Raw genomic sequence first — 24,057 nt, forward strand, 5'->3', positions numbered from 1 at the left:
TTGAAGTTTCCAACTTTTTGTGTTTTTTTTTTTCATTAACTCTGAAAAGTAAGAATGCAAAGTGGTGTGTAGACTATGTGGCTTGCTATCTTTTGATTAAACCAGCAAAATTTCTTCATTCATCCAATGCATTTGCATCTTTTCCAGTATGAGTCACAAAACCGGAGCAGTGACGCAGTGCTCCAGTTTACATAATGTATTAAAAACATTCATATACAGTATAAAAACATTAAAATACATAATATCCAAGTTTGCTGTCATTATGGTTTCTTATAAGGGGCAAATATAACGATCCTATGGGAGACTTTTGCTGTCAACCAGGGAGGAGATTTTCAAAGAATTCGAGGATTTGCATCTCTGTTGATGACCAGGGGTGCATCTTAAAATCCTTTGTTACTGTATTTAATCTCTCACAGGTTCACAGTGAAAGTGAGCAAAGAGGCTAACAGAGGCTGACTTTCCATCATTTTCTACCTTACGTCACAGACCGGTTTCAATGACGTGTTTTCTACTTGATAAAGAGAAGAAACAAACACTTTCTGGGACTATTTTTTTTAAAGAGAATGAACCTGAACTGACTGGACAGTCTTAAGATATTATTGCAATCTTGGAAAATATTCAGGTACCGGAAAATAAAGATCTACAAAACAATTTGTTTCTGCTCTCATATTAAAAACGAGAGACAAAAATATTTTACAACCAATTCTGCATGTTTTTTTTCATTGCTTTAGGAAAAGAACTAGTACATGTATGTCTGTGTATGTGTGTGTGTGTGTGTGTGTGTGTGTGTGTGTGTGTGTGTGTGTGTATATACAGTTGTGGTCAAAAGTTTACATACACTTGTAAAGAACATAATGTCATGGCTCTCTTGAGTTTCCAGTTATTTCTACAACTCTGATTTTTCTCTGATAGAGTGACTGAAACAGATACTTCTTTGTCACAAAAAACATTCATGAAGTTTGGTTCTTTTATGACTTTATTATGGGTTAACAGAAAAAGTGACCAAATCTGCTGGGTCAAAAATATAAATACAGCAACATGAATTAGCAATTTTGGTGACTTAGAAAGTTGTGTCAATGAAATGAGCTTCATAGCATGGCCTCTTAACTTCTTGTGAGTGATTATGAGTGACTACAGCTGGTGACTTCTCTGAGGCCATTTAAATAGGGCTCATTGGATACAAACGCCCACAAACGCGACAATGGGAAAGTCAAAGGAGCTCAGCAAGGATCTGAAAAAGCGAATTATTGACTTGAACAAGTCAGGAAAGTCACTTGAAGCCATTTCAAAGCAGCTGCAGGTCCCAAGAGCAACAGTGCAAACAGTTGTTTGTAAGTATAAAGTGCATGGCACTGTTTTGTCACTGCCATGATCAGGAAGAAAATGCAAGCTATCACCTGCTGCTGAGAGAAAATTGGTCAGGAGGGTGAAGAGTCAACCGAGAACCACCAAAAAGCAGATCTGCCAAGAATTAGAAACTGCTGGAACACAGGTGTCAGTGTCCACAGTCAAGCGTGTTTTGCAGCGCCGTGGACTGAGAGGCTGCCGTGCAAGAAGGAAGCCCTTGCTCCAAAAATGGCACCTTAAGGCTCGACTGAAGTTTGCTGCTGATCACATGGACAAAGGTAAGACCTTCTGGAGGAAAGTTCTGTGGTCAGACAAAACAAAAATCAAGCTGTTTGGCCACAATGCCCAGCAATATGTTTGGAGGAGAAAAGGTGAGGCCTTTAACCCCAAGAACAGCATGCCTACCGTCAAGCACGGTGGTGGTAGTATTATGCTGTGGGGCTGTTTTGCTGCCAGTGGAGCTGGTGCTTTACAGAAAGTAAATGGGATAATGAAGAAGGAGGATTACCTTCAAATTCTTCAAGATAACCTAAAATCATCAGCCCGGAGGTTGGGTCTTGGGCGCAGTTGGGTGTTCCAACAGGACAATGACCCCAAACACACATCAAAAGTGGTAATGGAATGGCTAAATCAGGCTAGAATTAAGGTTTTAGAATGGCCTTCCCAAAGTCCTGACTTAAACCCCATTGAGAACATGTAGAGAATGCTGAAGAAACAAGTCCATGTCAGAAAGCCAACAAATTTAACTGAACTGCACCAATTCTGTCAAGAGGAGTGGTCGAAGATTCAACCAGAAGCTTGCCAGAAGCTTGTGGATGGCTACCAAAAGCGCCTAATTGAAGTGAAAATGGCCAAGGGACATGTAATCAAATATTAGCATTGCTGTATGTATATTTTTGACCCAGCAGATTTGGTCACTTTTTCTGTTATGACATTATGTTCTTTACAAGTGTATGTAAACTTTTGACCACAACTGTATATATGTGTGTGTGTATTATATATAATAGATAGATAGATAGATAGATAGATAGATAGATAGATAGATAGATAGATAGATAGATAGATATTAATTCATAGTGTTTATTCATTGCACACAGAGACAAAACTCACCCATTGTAACCTTAGTAAGTGCAATGCATAACTGAAATTCAAAATGTGATTCAGAAGAAAAAGAGTCACATTAATGCATTGAAAATGATGTTGTTAAACAGTCATGTGTTGAGAACGAAAAAAATGTTTTGACAAAAAAACATTATACCTATTTCTGATGATATGATCACATGTTGCAAAGTAATGTGCTACTAAGTAATTAGAGGTTCAAAGTAAGTAAAGAATGACTCACTAACAGCTGTCAGACTCGCTGAGAGCTGCTCTGCTGCATTGAACTATGTGTCACTAATCACTCAGTCAATCAGCATTCATCATTAACAACATACAGAAATTCATGGATGTACTTTTTAACCTCACTAAAGCAGAGACAACCAAGTGAAAAGTAAAATGCAGGCTCACACACATCAGTAATCTCAGTAAACAAGAGGTGTGTTTTATTTGTATAAACCTGTAATGATTGGTTTATCACTGTTTCATTTTGTAATCCTGTGATGGTGCTGGCTGAGTATACATGCCCCGCTTCAGTGACACTGATTCAGCTCCCATGTTTGACTGAGGTACACCTGGTCAGTACAAGCACAGCCGAAGTAAATTTTGTTGTCTCCAGACAGAAACATAAGTTTGACAGAACGCCACGCCAGTTGGCTGTAACACACCCTGAAGGCTTCATTTACAGATATGAATTGTTGCTTAGTAAAGAGCTGCAGACATGGATCACATGTCTTTATTAGCAAACAGTGATAACCCCTTATAAGTTCCTGAGAACTTAAGAATCACAAACACAGAGCAGACACAGTGGCATCTCTCATTTATGTGCCAGTTTATTCTGACAATATGTTCACTTGTATAGTAAATATTTCTGTGAAATCACACATAAAATAGTGAAACTTACTTTCATAACAACTTGCTTGACATGATTCATTTGGTAAACAGATGTTTTCCACTTCATAGTATGTATAACAGGCATTAGACAATTCAAAGAAATCAGGAAAGAAAGAGGCCAATCATAACTCTACACTGTCAATCAAATCAATCAATCAAATTTTATTTATATAGCCCTTTACAATAACCAAAAAGGTACCCAAAGTGCTTTACAACAATGCCATAAAACCATACAGAAAAACGAACACACAAAAACAATAAGACACAAGTGTTGACCAAGGAAAGTGCCACTGTGCTACAGGTTATTAAAAGCCTTCCAAAGGCATATAAAATAGAACAGCAAAAAAAAAAAAAAAAAAGGCTGTCCTAGCCAGAATTAAAAGCCAATCTAAAAAAGTGGGTCTTCAGCTTCGATTTAAAAAGGCCGAGATCAGTAGTGGTGTGAATGTCGGGGGGCAGTTTATTCCACAGTCTTGGAGCAGCGACAGCAAAAGAACAATCACCCCACTGTTTGTATCTTGACCTCGGGACGTCTAACAGAAGCTGACCCGAAGAACGCAGGGCCCTGCCATGATCACGGATAGTTAAAATGTCAGACAAGTAGGAGGGAGCCAGGACGTTGATGGCATTAAAAACAAACAACAACAGTTTAAAATCAATTCTAAAATGAACCGGGAGCCAGTGAAGTGACGACAGAACAGGGGTAATGTGTTCACGTCTAGACGTGCTTGTTAAAAATTGGGCAGCAGTGTTTTGTACTAGTTGGAGACGTGAAATTGAAGACTGGCTGAGGCCAACATAAAGGGCATTACAGTAATCCAGTCTTGAGCTAATGAAAGCATGGACTGCCTTCTCGAGATCCTGCCGACGGCTTCACTTTGGCCAGGAGACGGAGCTGAAAAAAACTTTTTCACAGATGCTTCAAAAAAGGGGGCCAAAGAACTACAGTCAGCTGTGAGAACATTCGAGATAGGTGACGTGCCAAACAAGACACATTCGGTCTTGCTGTCATTTAGGTGCAGGAAGTTCCGTGCCAGCCACTGCTTTACATCAGTAACGCATTCCAACAGTTTAGTAAGTGCAGTATTTTTGTTTGGTTTCAAGGGCAAATATATGTGCAAATCATCAGCGTAAAAGTGAAAAGACAGATTGTGTTTTTTTATAACTGATCCCAGTAGTAAGATATACAATGAGAACAGAATAGGGCCAAGGATGGATCCCTGTGGCACCCCACAAGGGAGGGAGGCAGATGACTCGCTGAGCCAATCAGCAAACAACCAAGTTTTGTGCACACTTTTGTGCAAATATGCAAATGTGCATGTTCCACTAGACGGTCAAAGGGCTCCGTGCACAGTTGTCATGTGTTGCCATGTTTGTTCCACACTGGCTAGCTAAGAAAAAAACTCTCAAGAGCTAATATTCACATACAGGCTCTTCCAACTGTTGAGATTGACAGGACAGAGTCCTGAGTTCAGGGCGAGAAAGGACCTTGTAGTCCACGTACATCAGAGCTCCTCTCCATGTTTTTTGAGCGTTGGTTCACTGCAACCAAAACAACCACCATGTCCAACATTGATGAGGTATGTTCCTGCTACATCCTCATCAGGGACACATTAACTTTTATACTACAAATGACATGTGGTCACATGTGGTCCCAGACCACCTCAGCAAGTGGTTTGAGTGACTGGATCCCAATGTGTCTTGGTGGTTGCTGTGCACTTGTGATCTGGACAATGGACCACTTTCTGTGGGAACCTGGTAGAACAGTTCCTATACCAGTTGGTGATGCTCTCTTTTAGGATGTTTTCCACAAAGGTCCCCCCAAAAGAGCCTACATTTCTGGAGCTGTTTGAGGTGGAAAGGGAGTTAACTCACCTTTCTTGCCTCCAAAGTGTCCCATTGATCCTCAGGGGTGTGCTGTTCAGTTATAGGTTGTTAGCCTTGCACCATAATGACAGGTCCCCCACCTTTTCCAGATAGGCCTTCGATGTATTCTCTTCAAGTGTGCAAGATCTCGTGTGGCACCATCCAAGCTATTTCAAGGAACAATAAAGCTGTTCTAGAGGCTCACGGCTTCAGTTTTATAAACACACATATTCTTTTAATTTGCCGTCTATCATAATGTTTCTCAGTTACTGTATTTTAATAAACTTGTACTGCTTCTTCCCTGAGTGCACTCCTGATAAAACTTTTGCTGCTGGACTTACAAAGAGCTGGAAGAATGGAAAATTATAGTTTGGAAATGTATGTCTAATCCATTTTTGCTTCACTAGACTTAGCAAACACGCTCACTGGACAAATATGAAATTGTCTCTGAAAGTGTTGTCTTGTGCTTTCAGGTTTACATTTTGTGTGTGCAGTGTCAGTATGTGTGTCCATGTGTGTCCATGGTTCCTGGTTCTGTCACGCAGGATGGCGCAATAAGAAACTGTATTTAAGAGCTACGCCTTCTCCTGCTGAACACTTCGCCGAGGAAGGACACAGAGAAGAAGAGGAGAAGATAATTCTGGAACAGGTTTGCGATAAAACTTTTCTGTCCTATCTTTAGTTGATTGACAGTCACAAGGAGTCATAGTGTCCCCTACACGTCTAATTAACATGTCTGTGTGTTTTTATCAAAGGTCAACTTTAACACCTGCATGAACTTCACCATGAAGATGCTAACTGTGTCTGTGCTTCTTGTTGCCTTGATGGTTCTGACTCAGGCTACTGGTGAGTATGAGTTTTCAGGCAGGGTTGGTATATGAGCGTTCTGAATATTGTGTTTAATGGAGAAAAGGCAAAGCTAGATAGACAAAGATCCAGTTTGTTGCACAAACAATCAAGAGAAGTCACTTTCTGTTGTGTCAAACTGTCCAGCTGACAAAACTGAGGCCTCTTCAGCAGCAGCTGCAGAAAGTAAGAGCATTTTTTCACATTTGTAGCAAAGCACACAATAAACATGTCTGCATACTGTGGCACAAAACCAGACTGAAAAAACTTACTGGTGTGGTTAAACCTTTTTCAGAAGAAGAAGAAGAAGAGCCTAAAGCTGGATCAAGTAAGTGTCTTTTTCTCAGATTTGTATTCAAGCACGTCACATTGTGTTATGTATATTGTAGTTTTTCTTTTACTTTGACATGAGTGAAAAACTCACTGATATGTCAAACTGTCCAGCTGCTGACACTGAGGATGACGAGTCTGAGAGTGGATCAGAAGGTGAGTGCAACGACAAATTAGTGTTATGAGAAAAGGAGTCTTTCTGCTAACCTGTTACCACAAACTGACACAAAGAAACCAACAGCCTGCATCTCATTTAACTGTCTTTAACCTCTTAAAACACACTGACTCACTGCAAGGGAAGTTATTACAAACTCACACAGTCTTTAAGGAATAAATAGATGCAACATTTTGGAAATAAGACTGTTCTTTTTTTTTTTTGTAGATTTAGATGAGAAGATTGATGCTTCTGCTTAGCTTAGCTTAGCTAGCTTAGCTTAGTGTTCCTGGCTCGAAACAAAGATTAATGATGTACAATGTGGCTTGTATAATGTGAGATATCTGTGTTCACTGTTTTAAAATACAACAAATTGTGTTGCAATAACCACAGTCTTTTCTTTGTTGCTCATTCTTCCTTCATCCACTGTCACCATCACTAATATGTCAAAGTGTCCGTATCTTTCAGAGGACGAGGACGAATCAGAATCTGAAGAAAGTGAGTACAGCTAACAAGCTTCACAGGAAAGTCGGGGAACTTGCTCTTCACTGTTGTCGTCTTGTGAAAGGATTTTTGCAGAAGTGAAATGATTCAGGAAGATAGCACCAATTACCAGATGCTATTTAATCAACATAATATGTGCACAGACATAAACAGAACATGACAAAAGTGCATTATTCTTTGTTATCATGCCTGCTCATACATATAGAGAGAAGCTCTATGCATTTATGTAAACAAATTGACAAGATGAACCAGCCAATAGTTGCTGTTGTCTGTGAAACTTTCCATCTTTCCATCTCCAGAGGCAGGAAGTGGAAATGAGACTGATTCCCAGGGTCAGTAGATGTTACTTCTTACCACATTTATTACATTTATTTGGAATTAATTTTAAATTGAGACTTGACATCCCTCTGACTTCTCTATTTGCCTTCAGGAAAACATACAGTTGCCAAGAGATCCCTTCGTTGCCGCTGTGGTTGGGCTCGGTATGGAAGACGCTGCTTCCGCTACTTTCCAGTAGCCAAGACTTGGGCTTTGGCTCAGGTAATCACGATGATCCGAGTGCAGAATGCGTCTTCATCGTGATTATTCTGCTTGAATGGACTTGCACACTTTGCAAACACAATTTGCATCGTCCTCTGAGTCGGTTTATGTTTTTGTCCTCAGCAACTCCACTCTCTGTTTGTTTATCTCCATTGTAGAGACACTGTCAGGCCAATGGTGGAAACCTTGCATCTGTGCATAATAGGTACGAGGATTTGTATCTTAGGCGTTTGACACGCAACAGACTGACCTGGATCGGACTCTCTGATGCACAACAGGTAAATCAAACAAGGTCTGAGAGATACTGAAGTAATACCTTTTCATTACATGTATAATACACTTTAACATTTTGCCTTCCAGGAGCGTTATTGGTTCTGGATTGATGGTACACGAGTCAACTATGCGGCCTGGGCTCGTGGACAGCCTAACAACAGCTATCGCAAGGAGCACTGTGTACATATGAACTGGTCAGGTAAATGACAGTTGCCATTTTGTGTTGACCTTTGAAGCATAACGTGTGAGTGTTCTGGATGATTAAAGGCAAATATGAAAAGCTCTGAAAAATACATCCATAGATTTTTGGAAAAATGGCACATTTGTTGTTAAAATAATAAAGAGTGAATGACAAAGTGATAAACTGCTGAGCAAAGGATGTTTTTCTGAGTCTCTCTGGATAAATCATCGTCTGCACAGTTTTAGGATCAAGGTCTCATTATCGTGTCAGGTTTTGGTTTGTGTCTTGCTGACTGACTCTTGTCTCTGTGATATAGCTGCAAAGCGCTGGAATGACATTCAATGTTCCTATCGTTACGGATTTGTCTGTGCAAAGAGGATGTGATTCCTGGACAAAGACAAAGGCATGAAGTACCCGTCAGGACCACAAACACTGGCTTTATATCTCAAATCAAATCTGCATTTCTTCTCTATTGCTGTAATGCTACTCAAGGAAAGGAGCGACAAGTGACGTAAATAGGAGCTGCCTCTTAGGCCTTGTGCTTTAAATAAGAGCAGACTGAATGGTGATGAAAATAAGGATTTTTGTGCAACTTTATTCTGCAGTCTTTCTTGTATGACTCATAATTAATCATTAAAGTATTCGAGCATTGAAATGAGTTTGTTTGTGAGTTTGTGTGCCTGCTTTATTGGTTTAAATCCTGTATCTCAAAGTGCTCCATAGCACCATTAAATAATGCTGAACATTACAACTTTTTACATTACATTGTGGAAATGCTGACAGAATTCAACAAGATGAAGTTTTCAAACTCTGCACTCCCACTGAGATGTGACACAATTATCACAGGAGCATCACTGACGCTACTGTAGATCACCCACATCTCTCCAAAGTGTGGTAATATCTCATATATCAATGAACATACTCACACAAAACAATTTCCCAATTTCGGCAGGTGGTAGCAATCAGCTTCTAATTCTTATATTTTGCCAAATAAAATAGTGTTTCACCCTCTTCTACAGTACTTACAGCAGTAATGTGAATTCAGAATGAATGAATTAACAATAAGTGAGAAGAGATAACCGACAGCTGTGTCCAATGCAAACGTGTGTGTGTGTGTGTGTGTGTGTGTCTGTAACTGATAAAGTTACCTGTGTGTTGGTGTTTGTGTGTGTCTGTCTGTGTGTATCTGTAATCACATGAAGCTACATGTGTGTGTGTGTGTGTGTGTGTGTGTGTGTGTGTGTGTGTGTGTGTGTGTGTGTGTGTGTGTGTCTGTAACTGATAAAGTTACCTGTGTGTTGGTGTTTGTGTGTGTCTCTCTCTCTGTGTGTGTATCTGTAATCACATGAAGCTACATATGTGTGTTTGTGTGTACGTACTGAGTGTTACGACTAGCGTTGTGTTTTGGGATTGTCTCTTTGCTCCCTGCTCTCTGTGTGCTCTTTGAGCTCTATTTTCGACTCCGCCGGCGCAGTGGTATTTTCGAGCGGCGCAGGCAGGCGCACGGCGCATTTGGTATTTTAGTAGACCGAGGCGTACAGAGGCGTACGCCGCCGGCGCAAGTGGATTTTTGTAAACCGGCGGAGTTGTGCGCTCACGTCACCAATACCTCACAGGCAGGTTTCCACAGTGTCTGGCATTTCACTGCGATCAATTATTAGCAACAGCCGCGATTCAGTGCAACTATCTGTGTCAGCACATACAGTCAGACCTAAATTTATATATTTTGATCCGTTTCTCATCTGACCACATCGAAAGCGCGTTCGGCACGCGTAATGGTCACTCAACCTGACTGCATGTACACAGGTGAAACAGGGATGTCTGGTGATCTGTGACTCAAATTGCCTGGTGACGAATGTGTATGCCACTTTCCCCGGGTCGGCACATGACTCGTTCATCCGGCGAATTCTAGCATCCCTAGAGTCTTTCAGGGGGACACCTCTCTGGATGTGTGGCTAAGTAATAACGGCTATCCACTGAAAACGTGATGACGCCATATATCACACCGTCAACAAGACGGCAGCGTGGTTTTAACAGTGTTTTCAGCAGTGCTCGGTCAGTCATCGAACGCACACTGCGATCAATAATTAGCAACAGCGACGATTCAATGTAACTGTCTGTGTCAGCACATACAAGCGCGTTCGCACGCGTAATGGTCACTCACCCTGACTGAATGTATACAGGTGAAACAGGGATGCGAACTAATCGGTTAACGTTGCTGTGCCAACAGAAACAGCCGTGGCATCCTACAGAGCATATATACTGCATCTATCTCAGAGCACTCGAGAGACAGAAAGAGACAGACACATGAAAAAACGTAAGTGATGATGTTGTCCGCTATTACCCACGTAATTTCATTCCAAATACAAATGTTATCATTGTAATGCTTAACGTTATCTGCAACGATGGAGTACATCATTGCTTTGAGGAGGATGAAGAGGAGGCCGAGGATTTACCATCTAAGGACCTCATATTTAGACATCAGAATCAGAATGAGAAATTCTTTATTTATCTCCGAGGGGAAATTGTTTTTGTTGCAGTGCTCCTTACAAGAATAGAATTAGAATAAAATTAGAAAAGAAAGAGAACTATATATATAAAAAGCAAATATAAAAACAAAATATTTATATTGAAAATATAAATATATAAACAAAATATACCACAAAATATAGAAGGATGAGAAGGAGGAGGAGATGCGCCAGCTGCGCAGCTCACGAAAATACCAAAGTCTGCGCCGCCACGCCCCATCGGCGCAGCGGACCTGACTTTGCGCCTCGCCTGGCGGAGTCAAAAATAGAGCCCCATGTCTTCAATGCAAATTGGCCTGTGCCATTGCCCGGCGGTGATTGGAGGAGCGTACCTGTCCTCGTTCCTGATTGGTCGCGCCAGGGTGTCACCGGACATATAAAGAGCCAAGATGGGGGTCGTTGGTGGTTAGCAGGCTGCGGACCTTATCTCCCTCATCTCCCAACAGACCACATGTTATCTTATTAACGTTTGGAGTAGCTTCTGTTGAGAAGTAGGGTGGGACTGCCAGTTTGGTTGATATTGTTTTCTCCTGTTTATTTAGTTAGGAAGGTAAGGTTTTGTCATTTGTTTTTCTATAATTTATTAGGTTAGTTATTTATTTTTTTAGATATGATCGTTTTGTTTGTTATTTTGGCATTAGTCCCTCCTGAAGTTTGACTCAGCATATTATTTACCATCCTTTAGTTCTTGTAAATAAAATCTACAATTTCTTTATTCATTCAACCATTTGTCCATGTGGATCCTTGGGACTTGGGGAAGATGGGGCCTTTTCATGTTGTGTCTCAGACACCCCTAGACTGGGCATAACACTGAGGCTCAGAGGTTGCCACAGCAACTTGAGGTGGTTGCCATTGACGATAGGGGCCCCCGGTAGGCAGACAGAAACACGGAGAAAAAGAGCCATTTTCTGCCTCTGCACTGGTCTGATATTTGGGCTTATGCTGACAAAACCATAGCTCCTATCAGAAAAAAACACAGACCATCATTGCTGTAAGGACTTCCTGAACGATTGGTGTGATTTCAGTGTTTCTACAGAAAATATTTTATAGACACTTGTGAGTTTAAAACAGGGGTCCTTTCTGCTTCTCTCAGAAAATCTTTGTATTGGAGTCAATGAGGAGCAGAGACAGACATGGCTGCACTTAGAGGCTGCTAATTCAAACTCTGTAAGTCTCTCTGATTTTTTGAGCGCATTATGAGAGACAGAACAAAATTTGTCGACAAATTTGGAAAAAAAAAATAACGCATGTAGAGTGTAAATTGTGGCTGGGAGGAGTGTGGAAAGAGAAAAAATCTGGAATTTTTTTAGGCTCTCTCCCACTCTGACACGAACATTCCATGCAATACTCACCATAACAACTTGCTTGACATAATTCATTTGGTAAACAGATGTTTTCCACTTCATAGTATGTATAACAGGCATTAGCCAATTCAAAGAAATCAGGAAAGAAAGAGGCCAATCATAACTCTACACTGTGACTCGCTGAGTCAATCAGCAAATAATCAAGTTTTGTACACACTTCTGTGCGAATATGCAAATGTGCATGTTCCACTAGACGGTCAAAGGGCTCCGTGCACTGTTGTTATGTGTTGCCATGTTTGTTCCACACTGGCTAGCTAAGAAAATAAAACTCTCAAGAGCTAATATTCACATACAGGCTTTTCCAACTGTTGAGATTGACAGGACAGAGTCCTGAGTTCAGGGCGAGAAAGGACCCTGCAGTCCACGGACATCAGAGGTCCTCATCATGTTTTTGAGTGTTGGTGCACTGCAACCATGTCCTGCATTGATGAGGTATGTTCCTGTTACATCCTCGTCAGGGACACATTAGTGTTTACACTAAAAATGACGTGTGGTCACATACATCCCAGACCACCTCAGCAAGTGGTTGGAGTCATTGGATCCCAGTGCGTCTTGGTCGTTGTTTGCACTTGTATTTCAAGCTTTGCACTTGTAATCTGGTCAACGCACCACTTTCTGTGGGAACCAAGTAGAACAGTTCCTATACCAGTTGGTGATGCTCTCTTTTAGGATGTTTTCCACAAAGGTCCCCCCAAAAGAGCCTACATTTCTGGAACTGTCCGAGGTGGAAAGGGAGTTACCAGTGGTGGCTGGTCAATAGAGGGTGCTAGGGCTGATCAAGCAAGATCAACCATGAATCAATCAAACCTAACAAATATGAAATTAAAAATAAATAAATAAATAAATAAATCGCGTTTTTACTTGTGCAATGATGTAGTGGTACCTGCCACACTGCCAGCAACCATTAAATGCGTCCGACTTTAGGCTAGACTTGCGATTTGCCATTTGATATAAAGCCCTCCTCCTCAAGGGCGCCGGTAATACTGGAGTCTATGAGAGCTAGCAAACTTTTTTATTGTTTACGAGCAGAGACAACTTTTCATTGGCACATGAAAATTCTCTTCTATTTCGCACCTCTGTGCGCCCAGACCAATGGCATTGTTTTCCAATTTTTTAATCTTAGCGTGATTGGACAATTCATCGAATCGATCACGTCCATCAGCAAGCATTCGTGCCACAGCTGTAACTACTTCCAGAGAAGAGAAAAGATGGCTAGTGGAGACTGTGAAGGAAGGATGGCGACTGTGGTGAAGGAAAACTCAATTGTTTCTCTACGTGAAACTCCTTTTTTCGTCAGTCGGATGTGGACTAAAAAAGGGTGAAGGATTTGGGACCCGACTGTTTGGATTTAAATATTTTGCAGCAGACTACTGATACGCACTGATGCGTGCTCGGACTATACGCACAGTGCACGGGAAAAAAAAAAGAAAAAAAAAGATACTTACAGCGCACACATGTGTCAGGACTCGGAAGACTGCAAGATTGACATGGCTAGCAACTGCAACTACATCATTTCATTAAGGGAATTGCCTTTCAGTCGTCGAGTGATGAGTGAGTGTGTTATTAAATGGTGAATTGTGTTATGTTGTGCTCTCCAAATGTTGAATTATAAATAGTTGTATTGATTGCATATTACCAGCCAAATACTGTATATACTGAACATGTTCTGTTCAGATTTGATTAATTACAGTTTTGATGATAGTATAATTTGATTTGATTTGATTTGATTATTGCTATGGCATCCATGGTGCTTATAAATTGTGTACTGTGCTAACAGTGATTTCATGGGCAAACTAGTAGATGACAATGTATCTGTTGATGCCACGATGGAAGTGTATTATCGTGGAACCTAATTTATTGTATTTGAGACACTTACCTTGATATAGCTATACAAAAATACTGTATAGTATGTACCTTTCATGTCTGGTGTTGCCATCTAGTGGTTGAACAGGAAAACCAAATTAAACAAAACAATGTAACACTGTAAAATTAGCTATCTGACTTTTATTTATTATTATTTTACTCATTGAACAGGTCATCTTAGCAATCATCGCAACAGTTGCCCACCCTGAGAAAATTGTCAGGAGCCGTCATTGGGAGTTACCTCACCTTTCTTGCCTTCAAAGTGTCCCGTTGATCCTCTGGGGTGTGCTGTTCAGTTATAGGTTGTTAGCCTTGCACCATAATGACAGGTCCCCCACCTTTTCCAGATAGGCCTTCAATGTATTCTCTTCAAGTGTGCAAGATCTCGTGTGGCACCATCCAAGCTATTTCAAATAACAATGAAGCAGTTCTGGAGGCTCACGGCTTCAGTTTTATAAACACACATATTCTTTTAATTTGCCATCTAGCTTAATGTTCTCAGTTACTGTATGTTAATAAACTTGTACTGCCTCTTCCCTGAGTGCACTCCTGATAAAACTTTTGCTGCTGGACTTACAAAGAGCTGGAAGAATGGAAGAGTATTGTTTGGAAATGTATATCTAATCCATTTTTGCTTCACTAGACTTAGCAAACACGCTCACTGGACAAATATGAAATTGTCTCTGAAAGTGTTGTCATGTGCTTTCAGGTTTACATTTTGTGTGTGCAGTGTCAGTATGTGTGTCCATGGTTCCTGGTTCTGTCACGCAGGATGGCGCAATAAGAAACTGTATTTAAGAGCTACGCTTTCTCCTGCTTAACACTTCACCGAGGAAGGACACAGAGAAGAAGAGGAGAAGATAATTCTGCAACAGGTTTGCGATAAAACTTCTCTGTCCTATCTTTAGTTGATTGACAGTCACAAGGAGTCATAGTGTCCCCTACACATCTTATTAACATGTCTGTGTGTTTTCATCAAAGGTCAACTTTAACACCTGCATGAACTTCACCATGAAGATGCTAACTGTGTCTGTGCTTCTTGTTGCTTTGATGGTTCTGACTCAGGCTACTGGTGAGTATGAGTTTTCAGGCAGGGTTTGTATACGAGCGTTCTGAATATTGTGTTTAATGGAGAAAAGGCAAAGCTAGATAGACAAAGATCCAGTTTGTTGCACAAACAATCAAGAGAAGTCACTTTCTGTTGTGTCAAACTGTCCAGCTGACAAAACTGAGGCCTCTTCAGCAGCAGCTGCAGAAAGTAAGAGCATTTTTTCACATTTGTAGCAAAGCACACAAGAAACATGTTTGCACACTGTGGCACAAAACCAGACTGAAAAAACAGGCACTTACTGGTGTAGTTAAACCTTTTTCAGAAGAAGAAGAAGAAGACCCTAAATCTGGATCAAGTAAGTGTCTTTTTCTCAGATTTGTATTCAAGCACGTCACATTGTGTTATGTATATTGTAGTTTTTCTTTTACTTTGACATGAGTGAAAAACTCACTGATATGTCAAACTGTCCAGCTGCTGACACTGAGGATGACGAGTCTGAGAGTGGATCAGAAGGTGAGTGCAACGACATATTAGTGTTATGAGAAAAGGAGTCTTTCTGCTAACCTGTTACCACAAACTGACACAAAGAAACCAACAGCCTGCATCTCATTTAACTCTTTAACCTCTTCAAACACACTGACTCACTGCAAGGGAAGTTGTTACAAACTCACACAGTCTTCAAAGAATAAATAGATGCAACATTTTGGAAATAAGACTGTTCTTTTTTTTTTTTTTGTAGATTTAGATGAGAAGATTGATGCTTCTGCTTAGCTTAGCTTAGCTAGCTTAGCTTAGTGTTCCTGGCTCGAAACAAAGGTTAATGATGTACAATGTGGCTTGTATAATGTGAGATATCTGTGTTCACTGTTTTAAAATACAACAAATTGTGTTGCAATAACCACAGTCTTTTCTTTGTTGCTCATTCTTCCTTCATCCACTGTCACCATCACTAATATGTCAAAGTGTCCGTATCTTTCAGAGGACGAGGACGAATCAGAATCTGAAGAAAGTGAGTACAGCTAACAAACTTCACGGGAAAGTCGGAGGCTGGAGTAAACTTGAACTTGAACTTGCTCTTCACTGTTGTCGTCTCGTGAAAGGATTTTTGCAGAAGTGAAATGATTCAGGAAGATAGCACCAATTACCAGATGCTATTTAATCAACATAATATGTGCACAGACATAAACACAACATGACAAAAGTGCATTATTCTTTGTTATCATGCCTGCTCATACATATAGAGAGAAGCTCTATGCATTTATGTAAACAAATTGACAAGATGAACCAGCCAATAGTTGCTGTTGTCTGTGAAACTTTCCATCTTTCCATCTCCAGAGGCAGGAAGTGGAAATGAGACTGATTCCCAGGGTCAGTAGATGTTACTTCTTACCACATTTATTACATTTATTTGGAATTAATTTTAAATTGAGACTTGACATCCCTTTGACTTATCTATTTGCCTTCAGGAAAACATACAGTTGCCAAGAGATCCCTTCGTTGCCGCTGTGGTTGGGCTCGGTACGGAAGACGCTGCTTCCGCTACTTTCCAGTAGCCAAGACTTGGGCTTTGGCTCAGGTAATCACGATGATCCGAGTGCAGAATGCGTCTTCATCGTGATTATTCTGCTTGAATGGACTTGCACACTTTGCAAACACAATTTGCATCGTCCTCTGAGTCGGTTTATGTTTTTGTCCTCAGCAACTCCACTCTCTGTTTGTTTATCTCCATTGTAGAGAATCTGTCAGGCCAATGGTGGAAACCTTGCATCTGTGCATAATAGGTACGAGGATTTGTATCTTAGGCGTTTGACACGCAACAGACTGACCTGGATCGGACTCTCTGATGCACAACAGGTAAATCAAACAAGGTCTGAGAGATACTGAAGTAATACCTTTTCATTACATGTATAATACACGTTAACATTTTGCCTTCTAGGAGCGTTATTGGTTCTGGATTGATGGTACACGAGTCAACTATGCGGCCTGGGCTCGTGGACAGCCTAACAACAGCTATCGCAGGGAGCACTGTGTACATATGAACTGGTCAGGTAAATGACAGTTGCCATTTTGTGTTGACCTTTGAAGCATAACGTGTGAGTGTTCTGGATGATTAAAGGCAAATATAAAAAGCTCTGAAAAATACATCCATTGATTTTTGGAAAAAAAAAAAAAAAAAGGCACATTTGTTGTTAAAATAATAAAGAGTGAATGACAAAGTGATAAACTGCTGAGCAAAGGATGTTTTTCTGAGTCTCTCTGAATAAATCATCGTCTGCACAGTTTTAGGATCAAGGTCTCATTATCGTGTCAGGTTTTGGTTTGTGTCTTGCTGACTGACTCTTGTCTCTGTGATACAGCTGCAAAGCGCTGGAATGACGTTCAATGTTCCTATCGTTACGGATTTGTCTGTGCAAAGAGGATGTGATTCCTGGACAAAGACAAAGGCATAAAGTACCCGTCAGGACCACAAACACTGGCTTTATATCTCAAATCAAATCTGCATTTCTTCTCTATTGCTGTAATGCTACTCAAGGAAAGGAGCGACAAGTGACGTAAATAGGAGCTGCCTCTTAGGCCTTGTGCTTTAAATAAGAGCAGACTGAATGGTGATGAAAATAAGGATTTTTGTGCAACTTTATTCTACAGTCTTTCTTGTATGACTCATAATTAATCATTAAAGTATTTGAGCATTGAAATGAGCTTGTTTGTGAGTTTGTGTGCCTGCTTTATTGGTTTAAATCCTGTATCTCAAAGTGCTCCATAGCACCATTAAATAATGCTGAACATCACAACTTTTTACATTACATTGTGGAAATGCTGACAGAATTCAACAAGATGAAATTTTCAAACTCTGCACTCCCACTGAGATGTGACACAATTATCACAGGAGTATCACTGCTGGTACTGTAGATCACCCACGTTTCTCCAAAGTGTGGTAATATCTGGTATATCAAGAAATGTACTCACACAAAACAATCTCCCAATTTCAGCATTTTCAGCTTCTAATTCTTATATTTTGCCAAATAAAATAGTGTGTCACCCTGTTCTACAGTACTTACAGCAGTAATGTGAATTTAGATAGATGAATAGAATTAACAATAATTGAGAGGAGATTGGGGCTGCACGGTGGCGCAGCAGGTAGTGCGCGTGCCTCACAGCAAGAAGGTTGCCAGGTTGCCGGTTCGATCCCCGGGTCAGGCGGGGCCTTCCTGTGTGAAGTTTGCATGTTCTTCCCGTGCATGCGTGGGTTCTCTCCGGGTACTCCGGCTTCCTCCCACAGACCAAAAACATGCTCATTAGGTTAATTGATGAAATTGTCCGTAGGTGTGAATGTGAGTGTGATTGTTTGTTTGTCCTTGAATGTGGCCCTGCAATCGGCTGGCGACCGGTTCAGGGTGTACCCCGCCTCTCGCCCATTGTAGCTGGGATAGGCTCCAGCCCCCCGCAACCCCGAAAGGGATAGGCGGCATAGATAATGGATGGATGGATGGATGAGAGGAGATTGTCGACAGCTGTGTCCAATGCAAACAGCCAAATCACCCACTCTGCAGTCATATCAATGAGACGGTTCTCCCAAGATGATGAACAGCATCACCTGCTGCTGCAAATTCCCAAAAGTGATATTTGTTTACATTCAAGTGACATAGCCCCCAAGTCATAGGAATTCTGGCTCTTTGCTGCTGGGATGAAGACGGGAATTGTGTTCACTTCCTGTTTTCTTCCAACAGTCAACTATGACTACGATTGTTCCTTGGGGTTATGATTGTGGTCTTGTTGACTGAGGTTCCCTAACCTTGTAAAGTAGATGTCTTAACTAAAACCATAACTGTGTAATAAGGGCTTGGTAAGGGCAACTGGACCTGGTTGTGGTTGTAGAAGATGTTTCACCTCTCATTCAAAAGGCTTCTTCAGTTCTAACTGTCTGGTGGGGAGTATCAGGCATTTATTCTCTTGCATGATCATTGACCCACCCAGACATCATATGAGTCATTGGGTACACATGAGTCCTGGGGATCTGGTCAGGGTGAGTGACCATTATGCGTGCCGAACGCGCTTGCGATGTGGTCAGATGAGATACTGATCAAAATATATAAATTTAGGTCTGACTGTATGTGCTGACTCAGATAGTTGCATTGAATCATGGCTGTTTCTAATTATTGATTGCAGTGAAATGCCAGACACTGTGGAAACCTGCCTGTGAGGTATTGGTGACGTGAGTGCACAACTCCGCCAGTTTACGAAAATCCACTTGCCCGGTGGTGCGCCGCTGGTGCACAGAGTTGACCAGGTCTGGGGTGGAGAGCTTTCAGCGCACTTTTACGCCACCGGTGTGGACCGAAATGGACCGAAAATCCAAATCTGCAGGCTGATTATGCTGACATCTCCCCCTACTGCGCCGCAACGCCCATCCTGGAGTACCTCTGTGCACCTCGGTTTACCAAAATACCAAGTGCACCGTGAGCCTGCCTGCGCTGCACAAAAATACCACTGCGCCACGCCGGCGGTGTAGTCAAAAATAGAGCCCCTGGTGGACTACAGAACAGTGAAAACGATCATTGGCAATGCTTACAATGGATTCACGGGTGAGTACAGCTGTTATGACATTTTCTGTATTCTGTTTAAGAATAAATAAGTAAAATGTTTGCAGTCATGTAGATGTGCCAAAATGTAATTAAATTTTGAAGGTTTTAAGTTCAAAGCATGATTTCCAGACAGGCGAGGTCTTAATCTTCAATGACTTTTCAAAAGTTTTCACCAGATGTTTTGTGCAGTGCAGGAAAAACCTTTTTCTCTTATCTATCCTTTACCACAAGATCTGACACTTACAGTGTGATCCACCCAGTTTCAGGCTGATAATGGAGGAAATGCAGTGTTCCTGCAGCTGCAGCGAGGGGACCATGTGTATGTGTGCATGAGGGCAAATACACATGTTTGGCAAGATGATTCACGTACCACCTTTAGTGGTTTTCTGGTCGGCCATGTTTGAAAAACAGTGAATAAAGTTATGACTCACTTCACTTTACAAGGACAATTTTACTCTTAACAGATCTGAAATTATCTACATATTTGAAATTCTATCATGTGTGTTCACTTTAATTTCTTTCAATTATTAAAGTTGTTATTGAGGCTACTGCAGGTTAAAGAGTGCACACAGTACAATTTGGATGTGCACAATGCAATAGACTTCTGACTAGAAAGGTACATCAGAATTAACACCTCATCTGTGAGCTAATAGTTTATTTAATTCAAATGAAACAAACTTCTGTTTTGTCTCATCGTAGAAGCATTTCTATTGTCCTTCCTCTACACCTGTTAAAGTTTCCAACTTTTTTTTATTTTTTTTTGGCAATTAACTCTGAACTGAAATGCAAAAGTGGCGTGTAGACTATGTGGTTTGCTATCTTTTGATTAAACCAATAAAAACCCTAACCCTAACCGGAGCAGTGATGCAGTGCTCCAGTTTTCATAATGTATTAAAAACATTCTAAAACAGCATATAAACATTAAAATACATAATATCCAAGTTTACTTTCGTTTGGGTTAGGGTTAGGTTTAGGGTTATAATTACCTAAAAATAAGACTGGCTGCATTTTTTGTTACCTTAGAGTGAGCAGGTCCTCTTCCATGGAGTCTGCCATATTGCATCACCATGTTTGTACAGAACGGACAATGTCTAGAAGGGTTCTAGAGATACTAGAGAGGGCCTTTTGCATGTTTTGCGGCCACCGTAGGGAAGCATTAGGTGAGGGATGTTCAGTTCGTTGCAATGATGCCGCTAGATCCTACATACTGGACTTTTATAGATCAGTGAAAGGCAGTGCAGAACATTTAAGTTCTTAACGTGGATTTAAAGGTGTCAAGGTTGCAGCAAGTCTTACTGTCCTGTGGAAGGTTGCTCCAGCCCTGTGGTGGACAGTAACTAAATGCTGCATCTCTATGTTTAGATTGCACTCGGGGAATGGTTAGCAGCCGATCCATCTGATGACCTGTGAGGGTTCATGTGGTAAAAACAGGCAGACATTTCCTCTTTCGCTGGCACGAGGTTGACATTGTAGTCCTTCATTGACCTGGACAGCTTCATAGTCTCCAGAGGATGAATTGTAATAACCTTGATTCCTCATCATCATCTGGTCCAATTTTTGTTTTGTCCAACCAAACCCTCAAAGTGATCCCAGAGGCTCAGCTATCCGTTGTGTCTAGAGCTAATTAGCTAGAATTTACATTTGAACATGTGGTAAACGTACCGATTGAACTGCCACAGTATGTTGTTATGAAAAGAGCACTTTCAGTGTCATCCATCCTCAAGACGGATTCAAGGACTTCCACAAAGCTGTGCCAGTTCTTGGAATAAAATGTTGTTTCCACAGATATCTTCAGCAAAAATGGTAAATAGGCTCTGTGGTTTATGTTTATGAAACAATTTAAATTTCACCATGTGTAAAATGGACACTGTAAATGATGCATTATTTGCATTAACTACAGTATAAAGAATTCCAAAACTCAACTAACTTAATGTTTAGCTTCATTTAGTTAAGCTTGACAGAGGTTTTCGATGTCAGGCCAATAATGAGCCTGACAACTGGAATCCAATATCTGCTGACCCTAAAACACTTGGTCTTTTCTAAGTGTGAGGTCTGCAGGGACTGGCATGTTTGTTTGGCCTTTGGTTGGTGGATCCCTCAAAATGCACTGGGAGGCACTGGTGGTTGATTTTATCACAAGCCACAATCACAAATGTGACCCTTTTCACCACTCTTTTAACTTTGCACTTCCATTTCTTGCGAAGTGTGACGTCATACACCACCATGGCTGAGTCACTGACGCATAAGTTGCCTCGGTACGCTTTAAACAGGGGCCGACCATAGCCATTACAGGTCTGCACAGCACGAATCCGATCCCTCTTCTCGATGAAGGACTGATGAAGTCTGTTGCACAGTCCGTGCTTAAGCAAATACCTGTATAATGAGATCAATGTTTCAGTGCACAGTTGACGGTGATGATAAAGTTAAACAGTGAAAACAATCTGAAATCAATATGCAATGTTGGTCACTCAGCTGCAACATATCCTCACACCTTAACGACTAAATATGTCAACTGCCAATCACTCTCACAACGACATCACCATCGGAGAGTACCAGCGACAGGCAAATACAACGAAGGCGGACCGTCATGGTACCGAACCTTCGTCCTCACATCATTAATGTTGTGAAACAGTAACAGTTTGCTTTTTCTGGTGAGGATGGATTGTTCAGTTGACACAGTTGACAGAATTTCACAAATGCTGTAAAAGCACACCTGTCCGTAATGCTATTACCTCAATCTAATTGGTGGCCATTTCACAATGAACTCCAGTCACACTTCAGTCCTCTGCGAAAAGGAATCCTGAAGGACATGTCTCGAAACAAAAGTGCTGTAAGCACTGATGTGATTGTTACTCTGACAAGGATGTGGATTGTCCTCATTAGCAAGAGCAAGAGTGAACATGACGGTGATCAGGAGAACGACGTTCATCTTGCCTGGAGTGATAGACAGAATGAGGGCTTTTGAGCATGTTAACATGTTAATAGAAACACACCATGAAGTAATAAGTCAAACACTGTGTATAATTAACATCCACCACCTGCAAAATGAAATGCTGATAGATTGTGAACGATGCCTTTCATTATTTCATACGCAGACTTTGGCTTTTTCTACTTGCGTTTATTTTTCTGACTTTGTCAGTAGGAAGACAGAAACAGTCACGATGTCAGCCGATTAGTTAAACCATAAAATGAAAAAGAAAAAAAAAAATCACATTCCCCTTATATAATAAAACAATTCGTTTTTGTTAGTGATGCGGAAGTTTTCTCACCTGCTCCGGTCAGTCAGCCTCTGCACTGTAAAAGTCCTAAACATTTCTCCCTTTTTATACAACCTCTTGTCTTGTGACCATCTGATCGCAACCAATCATTTTAACCCTAAGAGACTGACAGCCAATTAAAAAAAACGCAAACTTCCCTTTTACTATATACCAGGTCTATGATAACCAATAGTAAATTAGTGTACGGATGTGTTTGCTGACTCCAGTCCTATTTTGCAAATGAGGAAGTTCTCTCTTGTGTTTGTGTGAAACAGTCAGGCTTCTGTGGATAAACTCTTAATGCAAGAAAAAATATATAAATAAGATAAACCTTTATTGATTCTATGCTGGGAAAATTAAGTCGTTACAGACAGCAAGAACTAAAAGGAGATGTCGAAAAATATAGTATAATATTGCCTTGTGAACAATGGAAAAATTTGAATTGCACAGGTAAAATATGGATAACAAAATACAGTGTTGTTGTACTATTGCACAGTAGAAAATAACAGTAATATTCCACAAGATATTTGAATAAATGTCATGGAAAACACTAAAACAGAAGCACCAGCCAGTGTTTCTTCTAAGTTCATGTAAAAATACTGCTCATGATCTTCAACCCATTGATATGTGATGTGAGATTCTGTAAAAATATAAAGACAGAAATGTTCTGAAGCATGCTGCGGTGCTTCTGGTGGAGTCACTAACATTGTCTGAAATGAGGCAGCCAGTGGACTTTGTGGGCAGCGACACTCTACAAGGCTTTGAGCTCAAAGACAGATTCAAAGACTGATCGTAAGGCGTAAATGCTTCTTTCCTGGATGTATACATGCAGCTAAAACTCTGCTGAAATTTTAACTAGCCATCATTTCCCCTGCTTCTTAAATGAGGGTTATTTCAACACATTAAATCATGCAGAGATCAGTTCATTGATAAATGGTCTTTCTGGGTGAGGGTGCAGTGTCAATGAAAGCCCATGAAGACCATAAAACCTTTGTCCAGCTCATAGTTACATTTGGCAGTTCAAGAAGTAAATGTGGGACACTCAGGCATTCAGACCAACCACTGGCTAAATACATGAGAGGCTAACGAGGGACAGGTGAAACAGGTCAGGGCAGGACAGGTGAGGCCAACGCAAGACAGGCAGCAATCAGATGTGTGGTCTGGCAAACAGAGTAATATATCCGAATGTGTGTAAACTAAGGTGTACCAAAGCTCGACTAATTGTATCTGGATACAAAACACTTGAAATGAAAGGTGCTGATTGGGCCTTGGCGTGCCAGATCTGTTCCAGAACTATCTTTGATGAAACACCAAATCACAGAGGTTTGATGAGGGACAGGTGTGCAGCAGAGAGGAGGGTCAGGTAGAAAACAGCAAA

At 40.9% G+C, this 24,057-nt stretch overlaps 1 protein-coding gene and 1 long non-coding RNA gene across 2 annotated transcripts; both read left to right on the top strand.

The window, feature by feature from the left end:
* The first annotated feature begins 5,964 nt into the window (after window positions 1-5,964).
* Window positions 5,965-17,432, top strand: LOC139351764 (ladderlectin-like). The gene is made up of 9 exons (XM_070993770.1): window positions 5,965-6,051; window positions 14,519-14,663; window positions 14,770-14,860; window positions 15,008-15,046; window positions 15,165-15,176; window positions 16,306-16,415; window positions 16,574-16,693; window positions 16,776-16,887; window positions 17,197-17,432. Exons 3-9 carry the CDS (start codon window positions 14,788-14,790, stop codon window positions 17,262-17,264), a joined length of 534 nt encoding a protein of 177 aa, XP_070849871.1. The 5' UTR covers window positions 5,965-6,051; window positions 14,519-14,663; window positions 14,770-14,787; the 3' UTR covers window positions 17,265-17,432.
* On the top strand, window positions 15,179-16,206 carry LOC139351395 (uncharacterized). The gene is made up of 4 exons (XR_011603577.1): window positions 15,179-15,194; window positions 15,311-15,352; window positions 15,819-15,848; window positions 16,175-16,206. It is a non-coding gene; the product is annotated as an uncharacterized lncRNA (long non-coding RNA).
* Window positions 17,433-24,057: the final 6,625 nt, after the last annotated feature.

This window comes from Chaetodon trifascialis, chromosome 23 (assembly GCF_039877785.1).
Source record: "Chaetodon trifascialis isolate fChaTrf1 chromosome 23, fChaTrf1.hap1, whole genome shotgun sequence".
Classification (NCBI taxonomy): Eukaryota; Metazoa; Chordata; class Actinopteri; order Chaetodontiformes; family Chaetodontidae; genus Chaetodon; species Chaetodon trifascialis.

Bases quoted from the DNA above. Each gene is read 5' to 3' on its own strand.
- LOC139351764 (XM_070993770.1), top strand. From the start codon at position 14,788: ATGAACTTCACCATGAAGATGCTAACTGTGTCTGTGCTTCTTGTTGCT. The intron at 16,694-16,775 runs GTAAATCAAACA...TTTGCCTTCTAG, and splicing joins GACTCTCTGATGCACAACAG to GAGCGTTATTGGTTCTGGAT. The intron at 16,888-17,196 runs GTAAATGACAGT...TCTGTGATACAG, and splicing joins TGTACATATGAACTGGTCAG to CTGCAAAGCGCTGGAATGAC.